This window comes from Fusarium redolens (genome assembly GCF_020744475.1).
Source record: "Fusarium redolens strain MPI-CAGE-AT-0023 chromosome Unknown BKA55scaffold_3, whole genome shotgun sequence".
NCBI lineage: Eukaryota > Fungi > Ascomycota > Sordariomycetes > Hypocreales > Nectriaceae > Fusarium > Fusarium redolens.
This window is the reverse complement of record NW_025763666.1, coordinates 1,761,740-1,783,375: the sequence shown is the minus strand read 5'-3', so window position 1 is coordinate 1,783,375 and position 21,636 is coordinate 1,761,740. Positions and strand designations below refer to the sequence as shown.

The following is a 21,636-nucleotide window of genomic DNA, read 5'->3' as shown; positions in this document are numbered from 1 at the left end:
TGATTTTTGTCGGATTTGGAGCCAACGCTTTGGTAGACTCGAGAGATGGATCAGATTATTCATTTCCATTTGTGTGGTTATAAGTAACTCATGTGTGTACTTGAAATTTTGATACCAATGTTTTCGCCAATAAACTGTATATTAACATATCCAATCATGTCAAGTTGAGCATTCGGCAATGTTGGCTTGAAGGATTTGCCTAACAATAGGTAGTCTAAGAATCTTCAGACACATCCATATGCATTAATGTTCATCAGAATAAAGATAATTCAAGCCCGAATAGCTCAGTTCATCAATTCTAATCTCACAAGGGGTTCTATAAGGTACCTAACTTCCTAGTAACATGTAACATCCGATGCAAGGTGCGAGCTTTGTCCTCTAGCTCCCGAGTCCCCACAAGTGAGGTCGGAGAGCCTCACAGGGACGGGCTTGCTAGGGGCTCAGGGCATAAGCTCCAGGGGGTCTTCCCCAAATTTGCCATGGCGGCGGGGGTTACGCCCGGGAGCTCTTTGTCCTTAGTGCCCTTGTTGGCTGGCGTATGTCCTTGCTCGTGCCGCTTGTCCCAACCAAAGATTCCACGTTGACGTTCCATCCCTATCGCATTCGCAATTATCAGCAACCTTTCTCGCTTCAACCAAAAGACCTTAGCACAGATAGGCGATTTGATCAGCGCCGTCTACAGATTCTTCCTTTCAAAGATACCCTTGTTTCACTTTTTCTACTTCGCTTGCGTGATCACTTAGAGACTACCTTCGGCGTCATCACCCTTTGTTTGCTGCGACAGTCGCAACGATGCTCGTCTCTCTCACTGTCGGCAAGGTCGATGCCGGCGTCACTGTCCTCTTGACACCGGACAAGCGCTTGGTGAGATTTAACCGTCTTATCAGTTTGTGACATTTGCTAATGCAGAGGGTGTCGTTAGATCGAATTCCCATCTATCCTCCTCCCTCCCAACATCTCCTCAGGCAGCATCGTCGACATCAACGTTTCACAGAACGCGACCAAGGAAGCCGCCGCCGATCGCGCATTCCGTGCCCTCCAAGACAGTATCTACAACTCATTTGGTGCCTCTGAGCCAGCAACCCCAGTGCTGCGATGCCGCAATGCCACCCAAACCTCGGTCGTTCTTGAGTGGGATCCTATTCAGCTTGCTACCGCCGACCTTATCTCTTTGAGTCTCTACCGAAATGGCCAAAAGGCAGGAAATATCCCTCGCCCATTACAGATGCACAGCACAAAGATTAGCGGCCTTGCTGTTGATACAGAGTATACCTTCCACCTGGTCCTGCGCACAAGCGCCGGCACCTTCATCAGCGAGCGCGTCCCAGTGAGGACACACAAAATGACGGACCTAAGAGGTATTACCATTACCACCGGGATTCTGCCTAGTGCCATCAAGGACAACTTGACAAGCGCGGTTGAGCGCATCGGGGCCAAGATTGTTGATGGAGTCCGCATTGACACGACGCATTTTGTTACCACTGAGGGACGCGGGCAACAATGGGAGAAAGCTGTCGAGAGCAACATTCCCGTTGTACGTCCCGAGTGGGTTGAGGCTTGTGAGAAGAGTGGTCGCATTCTGGGCGTCACCAAATTCTATCTGGATGCTATGAAGCCTGGCCCCCCAGCCGAGGAAGCTTCACCTCCGCCACCTCCAGAGAAGGAGGAGAAGAGCCTGCCCGTGCCACCTGCTCACAACGGTGAGCAGGCATCTCAGTCGGAAGAGAAGCTGGACGAGAAGGTCAAAGAGAAAGAGGACGCGGATGCACAGAAGAACGGCGGAAAACAGAGCTCTAGCGGTAGTAGCACTGAAGACGAAGAAGAAGAAGTCGAGGTTGAGCAAAAGACGAAGACGTTGCCACAGGAGGAACAAAAGGTGCGATTCGAGGATAAAGAGGAGCAGAAGGTTGCCCTACGACCAGCCCATAATGGAGAATCAAGTAAACCCGAACAGGACGATAAGCAAGACGCGTCAGATGACGAAGCAGAGGATGAGTCAAACGCGAAGACTGCACCTACACCAGATGGGGCTTCCTTCCAAGAAGTAGAGCTATAGACCAAGAGGTGCTGCAGTTATGTGATTGAGCTTGACTTTGTTCAAAAAGGTAGCCTGTTCAGGCAGTGAGTGGACAGCGGTCACTGTCTCATGTATGGGTATGTAGGTCGGCAAGATCTTGGGAAAAGGGCAAAGCAGATACTGGTTTAATAACATATTTTTCTTACGACCAACCTCAAGCTGCATTATCTGTTGAACTCTTTTATTGCCATTCTACTGTAGTTTACGTCTTACTTATGGGAGGATCTCCTTGTTATCCCAGTCCATACACTTGCCTCGACCCTCCAGGGGGAGACCTGTCGCGATTTTCACAAGTCTGTCGACAGCGTATTCGGGGCTGAATAGTTTGCCCTCCTTTGTACTCTCCCAAAACCCCTTGCTGAGGTCTGTCTTGACCGTGCCAGGGTGGTAGGCAATGGATATGGCCTTATCGCCACTCCGCCCACGAAGAAATATGTCGTAACTCTTGCCCAGGCTGATAACTCCCGCCTTGCTCGCCCGATATGAGAACCATCCCCCAGCCCTATTATCTGACGTGGAGCCAACCCGAGCTGCCATACTGAGCCATACCGAGTGGGGAGGCATCTTTACCTCATCGCTGTCGGGGCTACCCTCGAGCTCAGAGGTCCGCCTGGGAAGAAACTTGTCGAAGTGTTTAATAAGAAGTAGAGGACCAATGGTGTTGATACGGAATTGCCCCAGACTAGCCTCGGCGTCTATCTGGTTGACATTCTTTTCGGGTTTGAGGACGCCAGGAACAGCACATGCAAGCCGCAGATGGTGCTTGTCAGGGGGGAACAGCTCGGCAGCTCTGGAAGCTGCATCAATGAGAGACTCTTCGTCTGTGGCATCCGCGTGAACGATTGAGAGGCGTTTGGTGAGACCTTCTTTCTCGGGGAGACCTTCGAGGAGTAATTTCTTCACACCTTCTGGGTCGTGTTGGAGACGAGCTGTTGCGAGGATGGGCAAGGATGTCTTCTGGAGGAGGTGTCGAGTGAGAGCATAACCAATTCCTCGGGTTGAAGGGCATACAAAGATCCAAGGCTTGCTCATGATTGGTTCACTCAAGTCGGATGTCTGAGGGCTTCCTCATGTGAGCCAAGTTTACTGAACAAGTTGGCTGTTAGAAGGATGAATGTCTGGTACGAGGAAATTTAAATCGGTGCCATTGGTAAAAGAAAATCCTGCTTGTACCTCAGACGAGCTTTATAAATAGCTAGTTGTTATTGATCTTTTATATTTCTTTTGGCAATCATTTAGCTCCATGGCATCTCATATCTTTCTTTGATGATGCGTAGACGCAGGCTCGTGTGAGGTGGGATCACCTACGTCATATAAGATCTCGCCCTGAGGGGGCCCGATCCAAGTGCAGAAGCTTGTTGCCCAACTAGGTATAAACAGAACCCTGTGATCGTGGCATTGGAACTATGTTTAAAGTGTAACAGCAGGCAGGAGGTGCCAAGAGGATGGCAGAGAACTCAGACTTTGATCCCCAAGTGGTAAGAATATTAACATAAGTTTAGGATATTTCAGGGGTAAACTTAATAGCCTCTATCTATTTTTATTTATAATTTATGATTTGTTCTTTATTTTTCACCTAATAATTTAGTCTTAAGCCATGACACTGCGAGGGACATTTCCTTGCAGGTGAGAAGCGAGCGAGGCTGATAACCTTGGATTATCGGCATGTGAGCTACGTAATATTAAACTCAGTGAAACTAAACAAGAAACTAGCTATTTTGGGCTATATACGGTACATACCAGGGAACACTCTAGACTTATCATGATAGGCGTTAGCAAGGAAAATGCACGTCGGGTGCAAGACTATACTGTAGTAACGCTGTTGAATGTAGCCAAAATCCAACGCTTCGCTCATCCTGCACAAAAACCAACCAGCCATTCCTATACCGTGGGTAAAAACAAATAAACTTTCCCATACTCTTCTCCTGTAATTGGATTATATACGCCGTCTATCAGACCACTACTCGGAAAGAGAATACAGCAATCCCTCGTCATCCATTCCAAGCGATCTTGCTTCAAAGCTTAGTCGAGATCGACCAGCTAGTTCTCTCATCAGAGGTTCGATCGTATCAAAGCCGCTCATGTCGTCGCTGACACTCCCTGCCTCAAGTTCTTCTTTGGTCCTCACAAGTTGCTCCAGAAACTCTCGTTCTGATGTCCCTGTCCGTGTCATCATACGCCCTCGGCTTGATGGCCTCATTTTAGACGTTGCTTGAAAATGCGAACGGTCATCATCAGAAATCCACCCCTTTGCCCCGCCAGGGCGTTCGTCTTGAGAGTTAGCCAGCGTGCGGTTGAGATTGTCCAATACTGGCACAAGGGCCCGGAGCCAGACATCTCCATTGCGTTCCAATCTCTTAATTCTGCGCTCCATCTCCCTGATGCGGTACTCGCGGTATGCCTCATATCGCCGCAAAACCTCCTTTTCCACGGTGGGGGTGGTGTCCTCGGTGTCTTCTTTCATCGTGACGGTCCTCCTTGCCCTGAGCCGGGGACTGGCGTTCGAGGCGGCTTCTTTTCGTTTACGCTCCTGTTCTCGAGCAGCACTCCACTCCCGACGTCGCGTAAGGGATGTTCTATCTTGTGAATCCACTTTATGAGCTGGTGATGAGTGAGCGGATTGGGGAGGCGTCGGTGACCCGTTCTGATATGAGGTTGGAGATGGGGAAATTGCTCGACTTGACATGTCGTCTTCTTGCTTAGGTACTGCTTCGTCCGATTTAGATTCCATAGCAGAGGTTAAGTCCTCTGGGTTTGTGGTCGTTTGTCTCTTTGGCGAAGCTGGGACAACCGCTGATGGGGGAGGTGATGGTTTGACACTAGCGACAACCATGATAGGGCACATGCTCTGGCGTTGGGGAGACCTGAGTGGCACTGGTGGTGGCTCTTCTGTTTTCCCTTTAGGCGACTCTTTGATAGTCTCCTGCTCAGAATCGGGCTGCGGGCCCATCGAAATAGATATCATACTGCGTCGTTTCAATGAGGCAGCTTCCATATCCTTCTTTTTCTTATCCCTAACCTTATCACGGCGACTCTGTGACAATTTGGTTTCAGGTGTCGAAGATCTCTCCTTTGCTGTTTGTTTCCTAGAACCCTGACGTTGGATACGTAGCGGGCTTTTAGTGATCACAGTAACAGAAGGTTCCTCGGTTTTCTTCGTGGATAATCGAATGCGCGATTCCCTGACTGATACTGGCCTTGCCTCAACTGGCCTGGCCTCTGCAACAACAGGATCATTCTCGCTTGTAGTCATTATGCTTTTGGAAAGCGAGGGTTGGTAAGATCCATCCTGGGAAACGGGGCGGGCAGATGAAGTAGGAACCTGATGGGCTTCTGTCTTGGTTGACTGAGACATCATAGTGTCGATCGATAGGTCGCCGAGGTGCACGAAGCGACCCCCTGTCAAGCTGGGACTCCGTGAAGGAACTCTGTCGTGATTGTTTGGGCTTCCTGCATATGTGTTCCCCTGTTCATTGCTTTGAAACCCTCGGCCCTGCTCATTAGCCTGTCTGACTTGGTCCGGAGTCACTACCCTCGGAGGAGGCGTTGCCAAAACGTTCAAATGCTCCGGTGCCGTACTTTGGCTACTGCTATTAATAGGCGCCAGAGTATAGTGTCCATTGGTCGATAGGTTTGGGGGTTTTTGGGGGATGGTAGATAGGAGAAGCTGAGAGTTTGCCGGGCTCACCGAAGGCGATGACTCCCTGTCCTCAGTGACGGTCCGTAGCACTGTCACGACGCCTTTGTCGTTCAAGACTGCTCTGGTAGGAGCATACTGGGAAGTGAGAGGCTTCACACTCCGGTGCTGGTATATAGGATACTGGGACCTGGGAGTTCGACCAAACGGCGAGGCGTCCAAGGGGATGGAAATTGCAATATGTCGATGTCCGCCTATCGTTGTGCCTGAGACAGCTGAGTCTGGAAGTCTAATGGTCTGGGGCGCCTTGGAGAGTGATTTACTCCTCTTTCCCAACTTTCGGAGCCTGTACCATCGCCCCCTTTCCTCCGGGGAAATCCCATCAGGGATAGACATAAAGTTACCTGAGGGAGGACTGTGGTTCCTCAGAAAGTCAATGAGCTCTGCAAGGCCATCATGCGGTTCCCCGTCTTCCTCCTGCTGCTGATCGATGAAGGTGTCGTCGTGAAAATGCAAGTCCTTGTCCTTTTCGGAACCACCTAGCAAATTTGATGCAGATTTTGCTCTTGGCCGGGTACGTGCTTGGGTCTGGGTTTGAGAACCTGGCCTTTGCAGATGCTGATACGAAAACCGATTTGTATTGGGGACAGTGGACGCAGACACAGATGCAGACGAAGTGAAAGCTTGGGAAATTGTTGTGCGAGGACAAGAAGCGCCACTGCCCGACTTGACAGAGGCCTCAGGATCAAGGCCAATAACCTGAGCCATGCCGGGCCAACTTAACAACTGATACAGGACATGGGATGGGCTTATACGCTTTTGCGCAACGATGCACTTGCATCCATGAAAGACAGGCCTGAGCTAGGTAGACGTGTCAGTTGAGTATTCACGGGACATGGTATGTACACGAGGGAATCTCTCAAATAAGTCTCACCTTTTGGCTGTCTTTCGGGGCTTTTCTCGTGTCCTCCCTTGGATGGAGATTAGGAGGCGGGTGGTTGCAAACCGGTGACCCGAGTGGTAGTAGGTATGATAGGTACAGGAGGTAGTCTGTGTCACCGCGAATACATATATCTTACACTGGGCGTTGACAGCCACAAAACAAGGCCAAGATTGTGACAAAGATGAGAAATTGAGAAGTGATGGTGTTGAAAAGAAGAAGAAATTACATGTTCTGCGGGTGACGCCTCATCCCACTCTCCCCCCCCCCCCCCCCCCCAGTTCAGCCCAGTTCAACCTGGTCAATCCCCGTCCAGGGACCTTCCCAACCGCGTCAGAGCAGACAAACAACAAGAGCAGGAGCATCAGAGAGGTCCTAGAGCCCATGTATGCCGTCACTCTCCATAAAACCCTGGAGCGCCACCAAGGCCAAGTGCCGCTATTTAGTCTTAGCTCAGGATCCGAAAGCTAATTATGCCCGTTGGATTTAATGGAGTGGAAACGTCTTCGCTAATTCCCCAATCAGAGCCTCTAAAGCACAGATTCACCAAAAGGGAGATCGTGCTCTCCTTTGTGCTAGCTCAACTCATCTCCATTATCTGCTGGGTCCCTTTCTGATGTTGTAATTACGACTCTTTCGCGATACGGCACGACAACCCGGTTGTTCGGGATGTCAACCAAGATCGGCGCAGAAATAGTTTCATTTGTCAAACTATCCCTAGTCATATTTGCGCTGGAGATCTCATTTTCCTAACCGTTAGTTAGCTTCGTTTCCGTCACTTTTTCTCTTTGCTTTTTCTGTTGTCGCGGTATTGTTCTTTATGCATGTATGTCTCTTCGTCGACCACCAGAAGTGATGCACATACAAGTGGACAGATCTTTGAATCCCAGCCGCTCGCAAACTTTGCCCTTGAAAAAGAAATAATCCACAGTAATTGGTTGCCGAAAGTCATCGGCCAGTGGTTGCAGCTGGCTGGCTGGCTCGCTGGCTGTCGTCACCACTGTGAGTTGTGTTACCATCTCAGGTATCTCAGGTGGTTCACAAGAGATAGAGGTATGCGCAGAAAAATAACATCATGGCCACTTTTCAACCAAGCATCAGCTGAAAAACTAAGCCATGTTCGCATTGTTTTGTCCTGAACTTTGGGCGACTTGTTGAACCACCACTTACGTATGCACCAATCTTCAAACTGTGCGGTAGCCAGGCGATAACAGAGAACTCAACACTTCATCATCAATCCTACCCTAGATGCTAAAAAATACTTGAACACGTTTAGGATGAACTTAGTTGGCTCTTTGACTAGTTTATTCTTGCTCCCTTTTCAGAGTCTTGAGTCTTCTGACATCTAATCCCGAGGAGTAGCTCCCTGATCCAACAACCCACAAACATTTCACTCAACCCCGAGAGGGTGGTAGCCATCTCTTTTCAGCTCACAGGGTTCTTCCTTCAGGTCGTTACAACCGCCAAAAGCCTTTCCGAGCGCCACTGCTGATCTCCTCTGTAGGAGACCGCTAGTGCCATCACTGTGCCAAGTTACCAACTGTTACCCAGAGGATATGATGTGTGTGCCTACTGATCATTATCTCCAGACTCTAGCGTCATTCCCTGCTCTCTGTGGTCTTGGCATTGATTCAATCTGAGCTGAATTGACCCTCTTTGGAAAAGCCAAAAGGCCACTGTCGTCAATAATACCTCCATCACCATTTGCTTTTACATCATAGCACAACCACCCTTTTGTGATCACGTAGAAGTTGGCTCGTCTATTGCACCTGACCATGATTGTGTAAGTGCACAAACGAGTCTGGTATTGTCTGTGGGAACTTGACCAGGATCGGACATTACCTGCCTTCATTCACTACTAGGGCCCCTTGTCTTTTTCCCTGTCTATTGAAATGACACAATCCCTGTCGGCTGATGATCGTCCTCACTACCGGACGATTAAGCGAGTTGACCCATGCCCAGCGCAAACATGCACTGCCATCTCCTCCATTCTTATTGTTTCAACTGTATCACGTGACGCAAATCAAACCTCAACTGTGATTGAGCTGGTGGAAATGATGCGGTGTTCTCTGCGCATTGCCATATTCCAGCATTGATGGCAAGCCTCATGACTCTCATTGAGCGCCTCAACCTCAACGGTTGGCCTCATAATCTTCTAGGCTGGTCAGGCTCAATGCTTAATGCTCCAGTTCTCCATCCAACTATCACAGGAGGGGGCTTCTCGTGCCCCCTTGCATATCACCGTAGGCGGCTCACTCATATATGCGAGCCTATCTTCTGACTGAAGCCAGGAGTGAGGCATCTTTGGCCATGTCTAATCCTCCGGAGAAAAAACCGCCACAGCCCATTATGTCCTATTCGTGAATGCGCAAGTACAAATGAAATAATGCACGTCTACCTCCAACGCCCAGAAATGCTATCTACTATGTTTCATCCTCTATGCTTATTGTACAGGGTTTCGTTTGTCATGAAATTTACCGTTTCTTCGGAACGAAGAGATTTGGCTTTCCCTTCTTGCGGGAGGAAGGCGGGTGAGGTGGACGTCGTTGCTAGGAACAGTGTAAGCGAAGCGTCTCATCGAACTCAGAGTGTTAGGCATACCTGGTTGTTGCTATTTTGAGGCCCCGGATTCGAAGGTCCTGTCGGAATTCGGGGTCCTGTTGGGGTCTGGGGTCCGCTGGGTATCGACAGACTGCTCGGCGCTGCTGCAGGCGGTCTTTCGGGAGGCGCCAGACCCATTACTGACATCGCTGAAGGGTCGGTAGGAGCCTTGGGCGGCCGGTGCGACTTATTCCCAAACTTGCCCATGAGCCCACCGCCCCGAGCCTTATCACTTGCTATCTATTTGGTTGTTAGCTTACAAAATATTGCTCTCGGTATCTGTTCTGGTTATGGACGTACCCTTTTAGGAACTGGCTGATTTGAATCTGGTCCGTCATGTGATCGCTTTCGTGCTTCTCCTGAAGGCTTGCTTGACGAGGTATGAATGACGGGAGGCCCAGCAGAGCGTGGGACAACTCCAGCCGGTTCACCTCCTCCAATGCCAGGTATGCGAGTTGTGGGAGCTGTTGGTTGCTGAGCTCCTTCGACTTTTGGTGAGTTCGAACGAGATGAGGGCAGTGAGGATGTTCCCAAAGATGCATCTCGCATTGGAACATCACGGTCTTGGGCTTGGGGTGGTGGGGGAAGGTAAGCGCCCGGCTTTGCCTTTTCGAGGGGCTTCCTAAACATAGACAAGACGTCACCATTCGTGTAGCGATCTCTGGCTTGGGCATCCTCAATAAGTTTTCGCCAGAATTCGCCCTGAACAAGCGCTCTCGAGTCACCAAGAATCCACAGCGATGACTTGGCACGAGTCAGACCGACGTTCATACGTCGAATATCAGTCATGAAACCGATACCGCCTGTAGAACTGGCCCGAACACAAGAGAAGATAATGATCTCACATTCGCGACCCTGGAAAGCATCGGTGGTGTTGAACTCGATTATGCTTGTGATATTCTCGCCATATCGCGATCGGAAGCGGTTTCTTAACTCATAAAGTTGAGCTTTGTAAGGAGTGATGATACCGATCTTGCCAGTCAAATCGCATTCGCGGTACTCGTTACTAAAGCGATCGTACATCTGTATAGCAACGTCCAACTCCTTAGTGTTGACCAGAGACTGACCCTTGTGGCCTCTCTCCTGGACACCCTGGACATCGAAGAATCGATAGGGACCAAGTAGCGCGCTCTTGTGCCACGGCTGTTGCCTGAGCTCATGCATGTTCTGGCCGTCGGCGAGTTGTCCTTCGTAGAACTCGCGGCTGGGGAACATGCTGATCTCTGGATGCATACGATATTGCATATCTAGCAAATGCACCGATCGTGGGTGATTTTGCTGCATTCGGACGAACAGACTTTGATCATAACCGAACTTCGCTGCTGACTGTGACAGAACTGTAGGGGGGAGCTGTTTAGGATCTCCAACGAGAATACATTTGTAGCAGCCGTATTTGAGTGGAATCAAGGCACTTAACTCAACACACTGTGCAGCTTCGTCAATGATGACTGTTTCGAACTCGACATCCTCCAGGTTTCGAAACATCTCGTGGCCACTACCGCTCAGAGTAGCGCACAGAACCTGGGCGTTGTTGAGGATCTCTTGCTGGACTTGACGGCGCCGCATTTCCATCTCTCGAGCTACAGAATTGCCACTGCTCTTGTCAGCATCGATTTGTTTTCCGTAGGACATTTGGCGTCGCTTCAATTCGTCGAATTCTCGAGATAGCTTGTTGTAAAGGGTTCGATCGTCCATGAGTTTTGCTGCTTCCAGTTGGGGACGCAGTTTTCCCAGCTCTTCCTTCACCTTCCCGGCATTCTCGTGTAGTTGGTCACGGTCGGCCTTGGCTTTATCCTTGGTCTGGTCGCCCTCCATGCGGGCCTTGACAAGCTCGTCTAGAGTGACGTCCCTTACAGCTGCATTAATGGCATCACTTCGACCGAGTCGTAGCACGTTGATATCCTTGGTTTTCCCTGAGATCGTTTTGACACCAGCCTTCAGACGTAGCACTAATTCATCTACAGCGGCGTTACTGGGCGCACAAACAAGAAGTTTTTTTGAACGGTTTTGTTTGGGTGTACCTAGTGCACCGTTCGGTCGTAGAGGTACGCCCATGGGAATGCCTTGATGGCCTGATTGACTCAGTTGCTCCGAGAGCAAGGTTCCAACCATGGCCACGATGGTTTTCGTTTTTCCAGTACCAGGAGGACTGCTTATATTAGCTTTGTCAACAAGCAAGAGCGAGAGACTTACCCCTGAATAAGAGTAAAACCATCATTGTCGTGAGCGCCTAAAACCGCCGTAGCCTGTCCTCGGTTCAGAGCATAATTGTCCATACAATTGTTTATCTTCTCATCTCCATATTGTAGAATAGGAGACGGTTCAGCGTTCAGGATTTCGTCCATTAGATCATAATACGGCAGACTTTCCAACGCGGCGAACTCTCGTTCGATTGTTGTCATGTTGGTAATTTTCACTCCAAACACGCTGACATTCGGGGTCAACACCTGTGTCATGGGGTTGTTTCGGGAAGCCACACGATATGTGATCTCGATCAGCTCCTTTTTGTAGGTGATGCGGTGAACCCTGGCCAAACAATGTCGAGCTGTCTGGTCGATCAAAGGTTGTTCCGATTCTGAGACAAGAAGAATGTCGCCCTCGGAAACACCGCGCTCTCTGCTTTGGACCACTGGCATCGTGAACGTCGCCTCCAGGTAGCTGTCGACGCTCGCACGGCTTGCAATCTTCATACCGAATGGCTGGGATGTGAGCTCATCCTTGGCTGTGACAAAAGAGCGCCAAGCTTCTGAGGCAAGCAGGGGAAAGAACGTATCCTGGTACGTTCTGGGATCAGAATACTTAGTGGCAACTTCTGAAGCTGCTGGGCCATTAGGAGGATCGTTGCCACCATGGAAAATGTCCCAAGCTAGGATTGTGTTGTGTAATCGGTCCATAGGAGGGATGACTCTGGCTCTCCTATCCTTGACCGAGCGCTGCTGTCTAACCTTCTTCACCGGTCTACGCATTTTGTCTTGCAAAGCCTTGGCCATACGCCGCTTGTTAGCTTCTTCCAGAGCTGTCTGGCCTCCCGTGCTAAGGGCAGCTAGTTCGTTATCGGCATCTGATACATCATCTTCCTCTTCATCAGATTCTTCTTCGGAACTGTTTACCATTATCTCGCTCCGACCGTGATCCTTGCCAATGAGGCCAAGACTATGCAAGCCGGAACCCTCACCAGGGACAGTTTCTCCCCTAAGAGCTTTGGCTTTCGCAATGATGGCAGCATCGCGCTTCTGTTTTTCAAGCCTGGCCTTTTGTCTGCCCTCCTTGATCGCCGCGATGTCCTTCTTATCAGGGGCAATCTGGGTTCTAGGCTTGATCATAGCTTGAGCCTTTGCTTTGACCTTTGCCTGATCCTTGACTTTCTTAGCCTCCAGCTGCCTAAGGATGGGGCTGTCTATAGATCTGCTGAGATCGAGCACGTCATCACGATTAGATCTTGATGATGCTGCCGTAGTTGTACTACTGGATGGTGTGCCAGACTTCGACCAAGCGTCAAGTTTGCTCTGTTTCTTGATACCATCTTTGGATCTCTGTGCTAATGGTCTCTGCGCAACACCAAGCTGGTAGATTTGAATTTCGTCATCTGTTTGTCCAAGGGCTTGAAGAAGTTCTGCTCGCTGCTGGTCAGTCATATTGGTTGACCTGACAAACTTGCCCGGGACGTTTGTAGGTAGGCAAGCATCAGTGATAAGCTTGCGGGAGGCAGGGTTGATCTCATGGTTGTTTTCTCGAAGTCGGGTGAGAATCTTGCACAAGACCCTAACTGTGACATCAACGAGCCACTTGTCCTTCAGACGAATCATGTTCTCCATTCCACCAAAGTGCTGTTTTGCAGGGATAAGAATTTGCGACATAGTATCCTTCTCACTTTTATTCAAAGCCTTGGAAATCGCTGAAGTGATGAGACCATCCTCAGCGACGAGGGCTTCAGCGAGTTCCATGATTTCTCGGCAAAATTCTGTCATGACGGCGTTCTGAATGTATCGAGACCATCCCTCAATGTTTCTGCACGCAGTAGAGACAAAACGCCATTGTTCGCTCCACCAACGCAAGACCTTCGCAGCCGACATAGGCTCAAGGGTCTTGACTCGCAAGACTCCAGACATGGGGTCAGTCAAACCACGGAGAATATCTCGACTCATGTTTAGGATTGGCCTGATAGGGCCCCAGGGGTTTGGAGGTTTCAAAACTCGCTCTAGGGCCCATACTATGGAGGAGAGGGTCTGCTCAGGGTGCAGCTGTGACATTTGCTCGAAGGCGCCGCTCTGGGAAATCTCTCCGGTCCAGCTCTTCAGCAGCTCGGCAGCTGCTTCAGCAAGACCTGCCTCTCCATGGGTAGAGAGTGTAATAGTGCCTTGAAAAGCCAAGCGGTCGTCAAAGAAGGTATTCAGGTCCGTGGCAGCGTCTAGTTCGGACATTCGACCGAGAAGATTCCCAAGAATATCCACCGTTGCAGCAAGAGATTTGTTGAAGTTCTTGCTCGAATCGCTCAGTTTATCGTCGCTCTTCAAGGCTCTGATCTGCTCAACACCAATTAAGGGCTCTAATGACAAAACGATATCTCTGGCCAGATCGACCTGCTCGGTTGACAAATCGAACATCTCAACAATACCTTGCCAGAAAGCCTTCGAGTCCCTGGTGACGGCGGACTGAAGCTTGTTGCCCTCCAGGCAAGCCATATACTCCTCCGCAAAGATTTTCATATCAAGTTTCATGGCAGTTTGCATCGCCTTTTTAGCTGCGTTTGCAACTTGAAAGGTCACCCAACCTTCCCTTTCTTGGCCAGGGGCACGCAAATTCCGGAGAATGATGTCCTTGTATTTCATAACGAGATTGAACGCACAGCATGCGTAGAGATGAGTTGTTCCCGCACCAATCTTCGTCTCAGGGTCGACAAACGTTGATATGGTGAGTTGTAGGGCATCAAATCCAGCTCGAATGCACGCCGCACGGCCTGGTTCCCCGATAGTCTCGTCTTTCGCAAGTGACTCGAAGAGAGTGTGCATCAAGACCTCGCAAGCGTCATATCTGCGATCGCGGCCGACTGATTGGAGCCATGGGTCAACCCAAGACGTAGGAAAGGGACCGCGAGAAATGCTACCATCGTAGCCAGTCCAGCAATCTTCTAGGGATTGACGGAGGAGATTCTTGTATCCGGGACTCGCAAAGAGCAAGTCGGCGATAACATTAGGCCGGGCATCGCCAATAACATCCCAAAAAGCCCTGGGTGCCTTCTTTAGAAAGTTTGTGAGTATTGTGATGGTCATCACCAAGACACTCTCGGCGGGGCAGAACTGGATATGGCGGAACAGAAGGTCGTAAATGTGATTGATTCCGGTACTCAGTTCGAGATTTCGTAACCGCTGCAGAATCACGTCCGCAGTTAAGGTCCTTAGAATTTCGTTGAATCCTTCCCAGAACTGCTCTATTTCAGGCCATGAGTCCATAGCTTGAGGCTCTTTTTTAGAAATGTCGTCGATGGCCCTTGTCAGGCCGCTGCTGACAGCCCAGTCGAATTGTTCCAGTGTCATACTATTACTATCAAGGTTCCGATAGTTATCTGTTGCCCATTTTCGGCGATCCTGATTCTTAAGGTCAAAGATGAAGTAGGTCATTCCAGGCAAAGGCTCCTTGGTCCCAAGTTTAAGGCCACTTTTTCCTTGAAGTCGCTGGAAAACATACTGAAAGGTGATCCTTCGATCCGGATCCTCCATATACGGCATGCAGCATAGTGCCTCGTATACAGAGATGTGGACCTCGGGGAGATGCTCACCGAGCTGGGATTTCTTGAATGTAGAGCCTGCTGAAATGATCTTCTCAATAAACCCCTTGGCCCATCGCAGGCTTAGATCGATTCGTTCAACATCTCTCCGTTCCAGCATCGATCGGATGTCGACTACAACCTCTTCATTCCACCGTTCTTGGAATTGCTGCAAGAGTTCTCTGCGTTGCATATGCCAATTATAGACACAATCTGCGCAGTGCTTTAGGCAACCATTAAGCCTCTCGCTGAGCTGCTCTCCCCATTTCCCTTGGCTTGATTGATCGAAGCCAAAAATCAGGCAATTCCAGTATGTGACTTCGAGTCGCTCCTTTCCTGCCTTAATGCGACTGTTCTTTTCTTCTTGCGTAATCGATGAATCGGGGTCGTTGACGAGTTTGTAGTTTTCATTATCCTCGTCGTTGATACGGGGACACAGGAGATGGCATTCCTCGTCGAAGCGTTGAATCTTCTCGTACCATTGGCTGAGTTGCTCATGAAGATCCATTGTAGGGTTCGCAGATACGTTGGCGCATCTCTCAGGATCGTGGCTAAAACAAAGGGTTCGGGGGTACAGTGGGAGGTCGGGTTTTCATGAGGTTGCGAGAATGAATCGTCAGGTTAAATGAGGATGTTAATTGCCGAAGTAAAGGTCGAGCTCGTCGCGGAGAATAAAAGGTTGGACGGGCGGTGGTCGAAAATTTGAAGTTGACTTCAGGGACCGTTGCCGGGGCACTCTGGGCTTCGAAATCAAGCAATCCGTGAATGTCTGAACGTTTGCGGGACAACGCTAGGGGACAATAGAGTGATGCGAATGAAAGGATTAGTCGCAGAGAATGTACGGAGTCCCTTGATGTCCTGTCGAAGCTTGTAATCCAGCAAGGCAACGAGCCTACGATGCAATGTGAAGGTTGTAGATCAGGATAGGAAAATAGTTGTCACGCTAAGTTCCTAGATTGATGGAAACTGGCTTGGCTTTGACGCGCTTGAGTTGCCGCGTTTTCTGCAGGGGGTTAAATGAGAAATAGCGGGGGGGCGTTCGTCGGTGGCTAGCTGGGTGGTGGTACCTTAGCCACTGATGCCTATTGTGGGTGAAAGGGTTGCTGAATTGGCTTGTGATAAGACACAGGCAGGATTATGCATGTGTAAAAGAGATAGTTGCACGAAAAGCTGAAGAGGTGCAACTTTATTTAACGAAAATAACCCACAAACTAATCATAGGCACTTAATCAATATCCTCTTCCTTCAGCTGCTTCTTCAATCCTGCTTTCCCTCCATACTGCCTCTTCCCTGTTCGCTCCATTAGTCCATCAAGAGGACATTTCGATTTATTCCATTCTTCGCTCCCCTCGCTTGTGTTTGCTCTACAGCGGATACAACTTCGTCCGTGTTGGACAAACAGTTTGTGCAATCCATACTTCAGATGATTGGGGATGCGCACCTCCAGGTGACTAAATGTTTGATCGCGAGTGGCTTTGGGGGGTATCCATTTCAACCATCCACTGATGCGGTGAACATGGGTGTCAACTGCGAAGCTAGGTTGTTGGAGACAGAAGAGAATAACGCAAGATGCTGTCTTGACGCCAATTCCAGGGAATTTAGTGAGTGTCTGCATGGCTTCATCTGGAGCCATCCCATGAATATGGTCTAGTGACAGAATCTCTTGGTCTGTCTTCAAGATTTCAAGATCTTTTTGACCTTGAGTTTTGTTGTCTGCTCCGGCAATACCAGATGAGTTACCTCCTTTCTTCTCTTGCATAAAAGCCTCTCGTCGTTTTGTGTTCTCTTCATGAACTAATTCCAGGATCGCTTTGATGTCTTTACCCTTGACCTGAGCCAAGCCACCTGTCTTGATTGATTCAACGATGGTGGGCAAAGGAGCAATTCTGACCTTGTTCCAGTCAACGCTGCCTTTTCCAATACCTTTGTCGACAGTGCCGAATGTGGTCACCAGCCCTCTGAATGCTGCACTTGAGTTGCGGTTGGAGGTGTTTGCACTTAAGCGGGTACGAATCAAGGCATCTAGAACAGATGGCACCTCTCCGCAACCCGACACTTCCAACGATGGCGCCGGTATCTTCTCGGGGGCTTTGGCTTCTCCATGGACTTTCGCCAGTCGGCGATAAACCTCTTCACATTCTTCTGCTGATGGGGCGTTCCATTCTGGAAAAGGCGTTATGCCTGGAGTAAGCCCATACGGGTTTTCCTTCGTCTTTTTGGCCGTTTTCCGAACTGGTGCTTCTCTTGCTACCTCGAGATCATCATCCTTGACCTCCTTCTTTATGGACGAAGGCTTGTTTGGGTCCTTAGCTTGAAGCTTAGTTATTGTCTCGTCGTCAGATTCGAAGTATAGAGATCTTGCAGCTGATTTCCGCGGGCGGAGTGATCTCCGGGTTGTAAACTCCGTGACCTGGGGTGAATCTGTGTCCACAGCTTTGATGCTCGATTTGGCCGCAGGTGAGGTCTCTTCGACTTTGGCGGTTTTCGTCAAGTCGCTCGTTTCTTTCAAATCTTCTGGAGGTGTGGGAATCGTTTTGATATCTTTCCGGGGAGCACGAACAGGCCCCATATTGTGCGGAAGTTCATCCAAATACTCATCTTTCACTTGGTCCTTTGCCTTCATCCCGGTCTTCCTTTTCTTGACAGGCGTCTCCTCTCTGCTCGCAACCCTGCGCTTCCGTAAAGTTCGAGCAGCCATCTTGACTTGCGCAGAAGATGTGCAAGTGTGAAAGTGACGAAAGATTGGAGATGATGTAAATAGGCTCGGACAGGGGTACAGGGGCATCCAAGACTTGACGACAAATAGCAAATAGCTTTTCATTCCACAAAAGCAGGCAATCCCTTGATGTTCGATACCAACAGCGTACTCATTTTTGTTCTGTTCATAGTAAGTGTTTGATCAGTTTTGCGATTACTTATGGTTGATGGCATCAATGACCTCAACAGTCGACACAAGGATCGCTGAGGTCTATCTCCACCCCGCAAACCATCGCTGCCGTTGAACTAACCGAATTAGTCAGAGTGGCTTTACCATTCGATTACCTACCCTGTGCCACTCGAAATAGCAATGTCAAGGAGCATCGGAACACAACAAATACATGATTATTATGTTCTTCAAAACTTTCTTCGGCTTATGTAGCTCTGTTTTCTTATTTCTCTGGGGTAGTACTGATCGTTGGTACCCCGGAAAGTCCCTTTGTACCATCCACGTTTCTGTGTGGCCAACAAGTCGATTCAAATATGTTCCAATATCAAATAGCTGAGTGGTTGATCTCTTTTCAATAGAGCTCTACAGAGTGTCCAGCGACGAAATCTCTCAGAGTCATTCCCAAATCCAACCATGTTTTAGGAACTTGAGCCGAATGTCACTGAATCTTATTCATTACATGCAAATGCCTTCCACTGCCTTACAACGCCGTTGCAACAGGAACTCATAAGACACAGAGAACCTATCCTTGGAAGCCATTAATCATACACTTGAGCTAGCAAGGCCAATTGACCTCGGTCAACAATCGACAATCAATATCGAATGTAAAACGTAAGTGCTCAGATTGAGTAACACGATAACAGATCTCGTGTGGTTTACATGTGATGTACAGCCCAAACAATGAACATTGATGGACTGAAGCATGGGTCGAAGAGCTCCAACTGAGCCAGAAGACCGGCTCATTCTATAAACGTTAATGAGTTATCTCTCGGCGCATCAGAATGGAAAGATGGAGCGGATGAGCTCCTCGTGCACAAAACAAAAGCAAGTAAGAGGTGGTGCCTGTGACACTATATCGAACACAACTAATGCAATAATTCCAAAGGAAGGATGTATACCAAGTCTCGCAATAGAACTGTAACATAAAGGTCACGAGAGTATTATACATGCCACAAGAATATAGATATTGTTGCAATATAAATCCTCAGTTGGTTAATAGTACTTGTGCCAAGGTTACACGACGAATAAGAGCTTTGACGAGATAAACAACCCATAAGTAATGTTGCACGGACCAGCTATTTAGAGTGAAGGATATATGTTACCCCAGATACCAGGGAGTTTACTAAAAACCTACTACTGAACTACTTAAGATACAAGAAACCACTTCTCTCGTTTTCTCCTCTGCAACCAATGGTCACTTTTCCATGCTTTATCCATTAGCACCAGGCAAAAACTGCCTCGTTTGCTCGAGGTACGCAATCATAATCTTTCATATATTGCGATTCACAGTGAACTAACACAGTGACGCAGACATTTCCTTTGACCATTGGGCTCTGGTCCAGTTCTCAACTATGCCTATCGAAAGAATCGACCTTGAGGCGCAAGAAGAGACCGATAACGTTTTATTTCTTTCTGAAGAACCCAGTGGTATTTCTGGGCGCCGAAGGCGTCTCTCATCCTGTACGATCGGGGATGAGGACACCAGCGGCGAACGTGTTGAGTACCCGAACACTTCAGCTCGTCTTCTCGAACAGGGTGAACTCGAGCTTAAGACAATAAGGCTATTGAATACGATTGTACAAGCAGGTTCCTTTCTTGAAGTACGCCAATTCTTTTCTGGGAAATATCTTGTTGAGTTTATTCTGGTCAAAATCCTGGTTCGATGCCGCTCTACAGACGCAATCAAAATTCGTGGCACACCCTTCCTGAGAAACCGCTCCTCTTTCGCAAAGCTTCCCAAGAAGTCAAACGAAGTTTGCATGCTGATATGCCGAGACGATGACACGAACAACGAAGAGGCCACAGACATCAGGCCATCACAAGTGGTTCATGTGCACCCACTGCTCATCACCAACGCGACATACCCCAATTTCAACCGGGTTATCTTCAATCCCCAACATCCCGCAGAAAGAGGCCGACCAAAGGTGCAGTCCACACACTTGACCTGCCGCTAGAAGCTGGAGGTTTGTTACGCTGGACAAGGAAGCCGTCGGAAGCAAGTTGAAGAGTCTCTTGTTCGCATTGACTCCAGCGAAGTCTCACGGAGAGAACATAGATTTTCTAACGAAATACTCCGCAACAGATGGCGAGGATCTACCGTCAAAGGAGGCTCCTGGACCCCTTTTTCTGGCGGTGACCTGATTGACCTGGAGTCGGAGGGACCCAATGAAGAAGATCGAAGCCCTGGCCAGCAGTACACGGTATTTGACTCTTGTTCCGGTGCTGGCGGAGTATCGCGGGGAGCCCTCATGGCTGGCTTTAAAGTCCGATATGCGTTGGACAAAGCACCAGAGGTGTGGAATACTTACCAAGCAAACTTCCCAGGGACCGAACTATACAAGATGTCTCTTGACCAATTTCTGTCCAACGCGCAGACGAGTCATATGCGAGTGGATATGCTGCACTTCTCTCCGCCGTGCCAGTATTTTTCACCAGCCCATACTCACGAATCGAGTCACGATGATACGAACATTTTCGCATTATATGGGTGTAACCAATTACTTAGAAAGTTACGTCCCCGGCTTGTCACCGTAGAACAGACATTTGGGCTTACGCATGACCGACATGAGGAGTACTTTAATGGCTTCCTCGGGGACTTCACACAGCATGGCTACTCCGTACGCTGGAGAGTTATAAAACTTTGCACGTGGGGAGCTGCCCAAGACCGGAGACGCCTAATCATCATCGCCGCTGCACCAGGTGAGAGACTTCCAACCTTCCCCCAGGCTACACACACTCAGGAGGGTGGAAATGGACTGCTGCCCTACAACAGTATCGGAAAGGCGCTCGGAGGCATCCGTGTGGGAGACGATCTTCATGACCTTGATAATGTCCATTACTTCGATCCGCCACGAGCGCCATATGACCCAGAACGCCTGGCAGGGACTGTCACCACTGGTGGAGGTGATTTTTACTACCCCGACGGCTCACGAAAGCTCACTCTAAGAGAGTATGCAAGCTTGCAAGGATTCCCCAAGTCACATCAGTTCCTCGGTACCAGAACATCCATCAAACGGCAAATCGGAAACGCCTTTCCCCCAAACACAGTCCGTGTTCTCTACAAGCACTTAGAACAATGGCTCTTGAACGAAGACCGCATGAAGCCATTCACCAACTACCAGGACGCCATTCTCATTAAAGATGATTCCGACACGACAGCCAATCTTACAGACGACTCTGAAGATAGGCCACGCCACTCTCCGGATATGATGGACGGAAGTACTGTTGAGGCTTTCGATACACAACAACACCGACACGGCAGAGCCTCTTGGGCAGTTGAGGGCATGGTGATTGACTTGACCTAGCTCCTGAGCAGGTTTTTGATCAAGGCAACCTGGTACGGAGAACGAGATTAGTGGACACTGGCTTGGTTTTGTAGCGGCCTGGAAACTAGATGACAGTTTTTCTCCTTGGAAAGGTCACGACGTGGTAGATAACTGTTCTGTTCGAGCTTTAGATAGGTAAGGTAGCCGTCACGAATACCAGTGTTTGATCGCATTACTTTACTGAGTACCTTACCTGACGCATTTACCTTTGGGTCTGAGGCATCCTTCATGTGAGAATAGAGCCGATCTTGAACTAGCACCTGCTGCCACTGCCTTCATCCTCTTTGCCCTCGAAAGCCCCCCTCCGATTTTTGACCTTGATTCACAGCTGGCAGGCAGTGCGGAGCAGCGTGTCGGGTGCCTGC

At 49.2% G+C, this 21,636-nt stretch overlaps 6 protein-coding genes across 6 annotated transcripts; 2 read left to right on the top strand and 4 right to left on the bottom strand.

Annotated features, from left to right (window-relative positions):
* Window positions 1-493: 493 nt before the first annotated feature.
* Window positions 494-2,241, top strand: BKA55DRAFT_558303 (uncharacterized protein). Its single transcript, XM_046191864.1, has 2 exons — window positions 494-864; window positions 923-2,241. Exons 1-2 carry the CDS (start codon window positions 793-795, stop codon window positions 2,054-2,056), a joined length of 1,206 nt encoding a protein of 401 aa, XP_046053983.1. The 5' UTR covers window positions 494-792; the 3' UTR covers window positions 2,057-2,241.
* Window positions 2,242-3,378, bottom strand: BKA55DRAFT_558301 (uncharacterized protein). Its single transcript, XM_046191863.1, has one exon. The coding sequence runs from the start codon at window positions 3,107-3,109 to the stop codon at window positions 2,291-2,293; it is 819 nt and encodes a 272-aa protein (XP_046053982.1). The 5' UTR covers window positions 3,110-3,378; the 3' UTR covers window positions 2,242-2,290.
* A 277-nt stretch (window positions 3,379-3,655) lies between these two features.
* Window positions 3,656-6,917, bottom strand: BKA55DRAFT_672129 (uncharacterized protein). Its single transcript, XM_046197984.1, has 2 exons — window positions 6,649-6,917; window positions 3,656-6,575 (listed from the first exon to the last, which is right to left on the bottom strand). The coding sequence occupies exon 2, from the start codon at window positions 6,480-6,482 to the stop codon at window positions 4,038-4,040; it is 2,445 nt and encodes an 814-aa protein (XP_046053981.1). The 5' UTR covers window positions 6,483-6,575; window positions 6,649-6,917; the 3' UTR covers window positions 3,656-4,037.
* A 2,556-nt stretch (window positions 6,918-9,473) lies between these two features.
* BKA55DRAFT_558288 (SEN1 N terminal-domain-containing protein) lies at window positions 9,474-15,974 on the bottom strand. Its single transcript, XM_046191862.1, has 2 exons — window positions 11,449-15,974; window positions 9,474-11,404 (listed from the first exon to the last, which is right to left on the bottom strand). The coding sequence occupies exons 1-2, from the start codon at window positions 15,525-15,527 to the stop codon at window positions 9,544-9,546; spliced, it is 5,940 nt and encodes a 1,979-aa protein (XP_046053980.1). The 5' UTR covers window positions 15,528-15,974; the 3' UTR covers window positions 9,474-9,543.
* Window positions 15,975-16,158: 184 nt separating this feature from the next.
* On the bottom strand, window positions 16,159-18,028 carry BKA55DRAFT_558287 (DNA glycosylase). Its single transcript, XM_046191861.1, has one exon. The coding sequence runs from the start codon at window positions 17,838-17,840 to the stop codon at window positions 16,245-16,247; it is 1,596 nt and encodes a 531-aa protein (XP_046053979.1). The 5' UTR covers window positions 17,841-18,028; the 3' UTR covers window positions 16,159-16,244.
* Window positions 18,029-18,992: 964 nt separating this feature from the next.
* BKA55DRAFT_672126 (S-adenosyl-L-methionine-dependent methyltransferase) lies at window positions 18,993-21,375 on the top strand. The gene is made up of 3 exons (XM_046197983.1): window positions 18,993-19,197; window positions 19,257-19,870; window positions 19,901-21,375. The coding sequence occupies exons 2-3, from the start codon at window positions 19,298-19,300 to the stop codon at window positions 21,248-21,250; spliced, it is 1,923 nt and encodes a 640-aa protein (XP_046053978.1). The 5' UTR covers window positions 18,993-19,197; window positions 19,257-19,297; the 3' UTR covers window positions 21,251-21,375.
* Window positions 21,376-21,636: the final 261 nt, after the last annotated feature.

Coding starts and splice junctions, on each gene's coding strand:
- BKA55DRAFT_558303 (XM_046191864.1), top strand. CDS start 793: ATGCTCGTCTCTCTCACTGTCGGCAAGGTCGATGCCGGCGTCACTGTC. Junction 865..922: donor TGACACCGGACAAGCGCTTG/GTGAGATTTAAC, acceptor GGGTGTCGTTAG/ATCGAATTCCCATCTATCCT.
- BKA55DRAFT_558301 (XM_046191863.1), bottom strand. CDS start 3,109: ATGAGCAAGCCTTGGATCTTTGTATGCCCTTCAACCCGAGGAATTGGT.
- BKA55DRAFT_672129 (XM_046197984.1), bottom strand. CDS start 6,482: ATGGCTCAGGTTATTGGCCTTGATCCTGAGGCCTCTGTCAAGTCGGGC.
- BKA55DRAFT_558288 (XM_046191862.1), bottom strand. CDS start 15,527: ATGGATCTTCATGAGCAACTCAGCCAATGGTACGAGAAGATTCAACGC. Junction 11,405..11,448: donor GGTTTTACTCTTATTCAGGG/GTAAGTCTCTCG, acceptor TAATATAAGCAG/TCCTCCTGGTACTGGAAAAA.
- BKA55DRAFT_558287 (XM_046191861.1), bottom strand. CDS start 17,840: ATGAAAAGCTATTTGCTATTTGTCGTCAAGTCTTGGATGCCCCTGTAC.
- BKA55DRAFT_672126 (XM_046197983.1), top strand. CDS start 19,298: ATGCCTATCGAAAGAATCGACCTTGAGGCGCAAGAAGAGACCGATAAC. Junction 19,871..19,900: donor CAGAAAGAGGCCGACCAAAG/GTGCAGTCCACA, acceptor ACCTGCCGCTAG/AAGCTGGAGGTTTGTTACGC.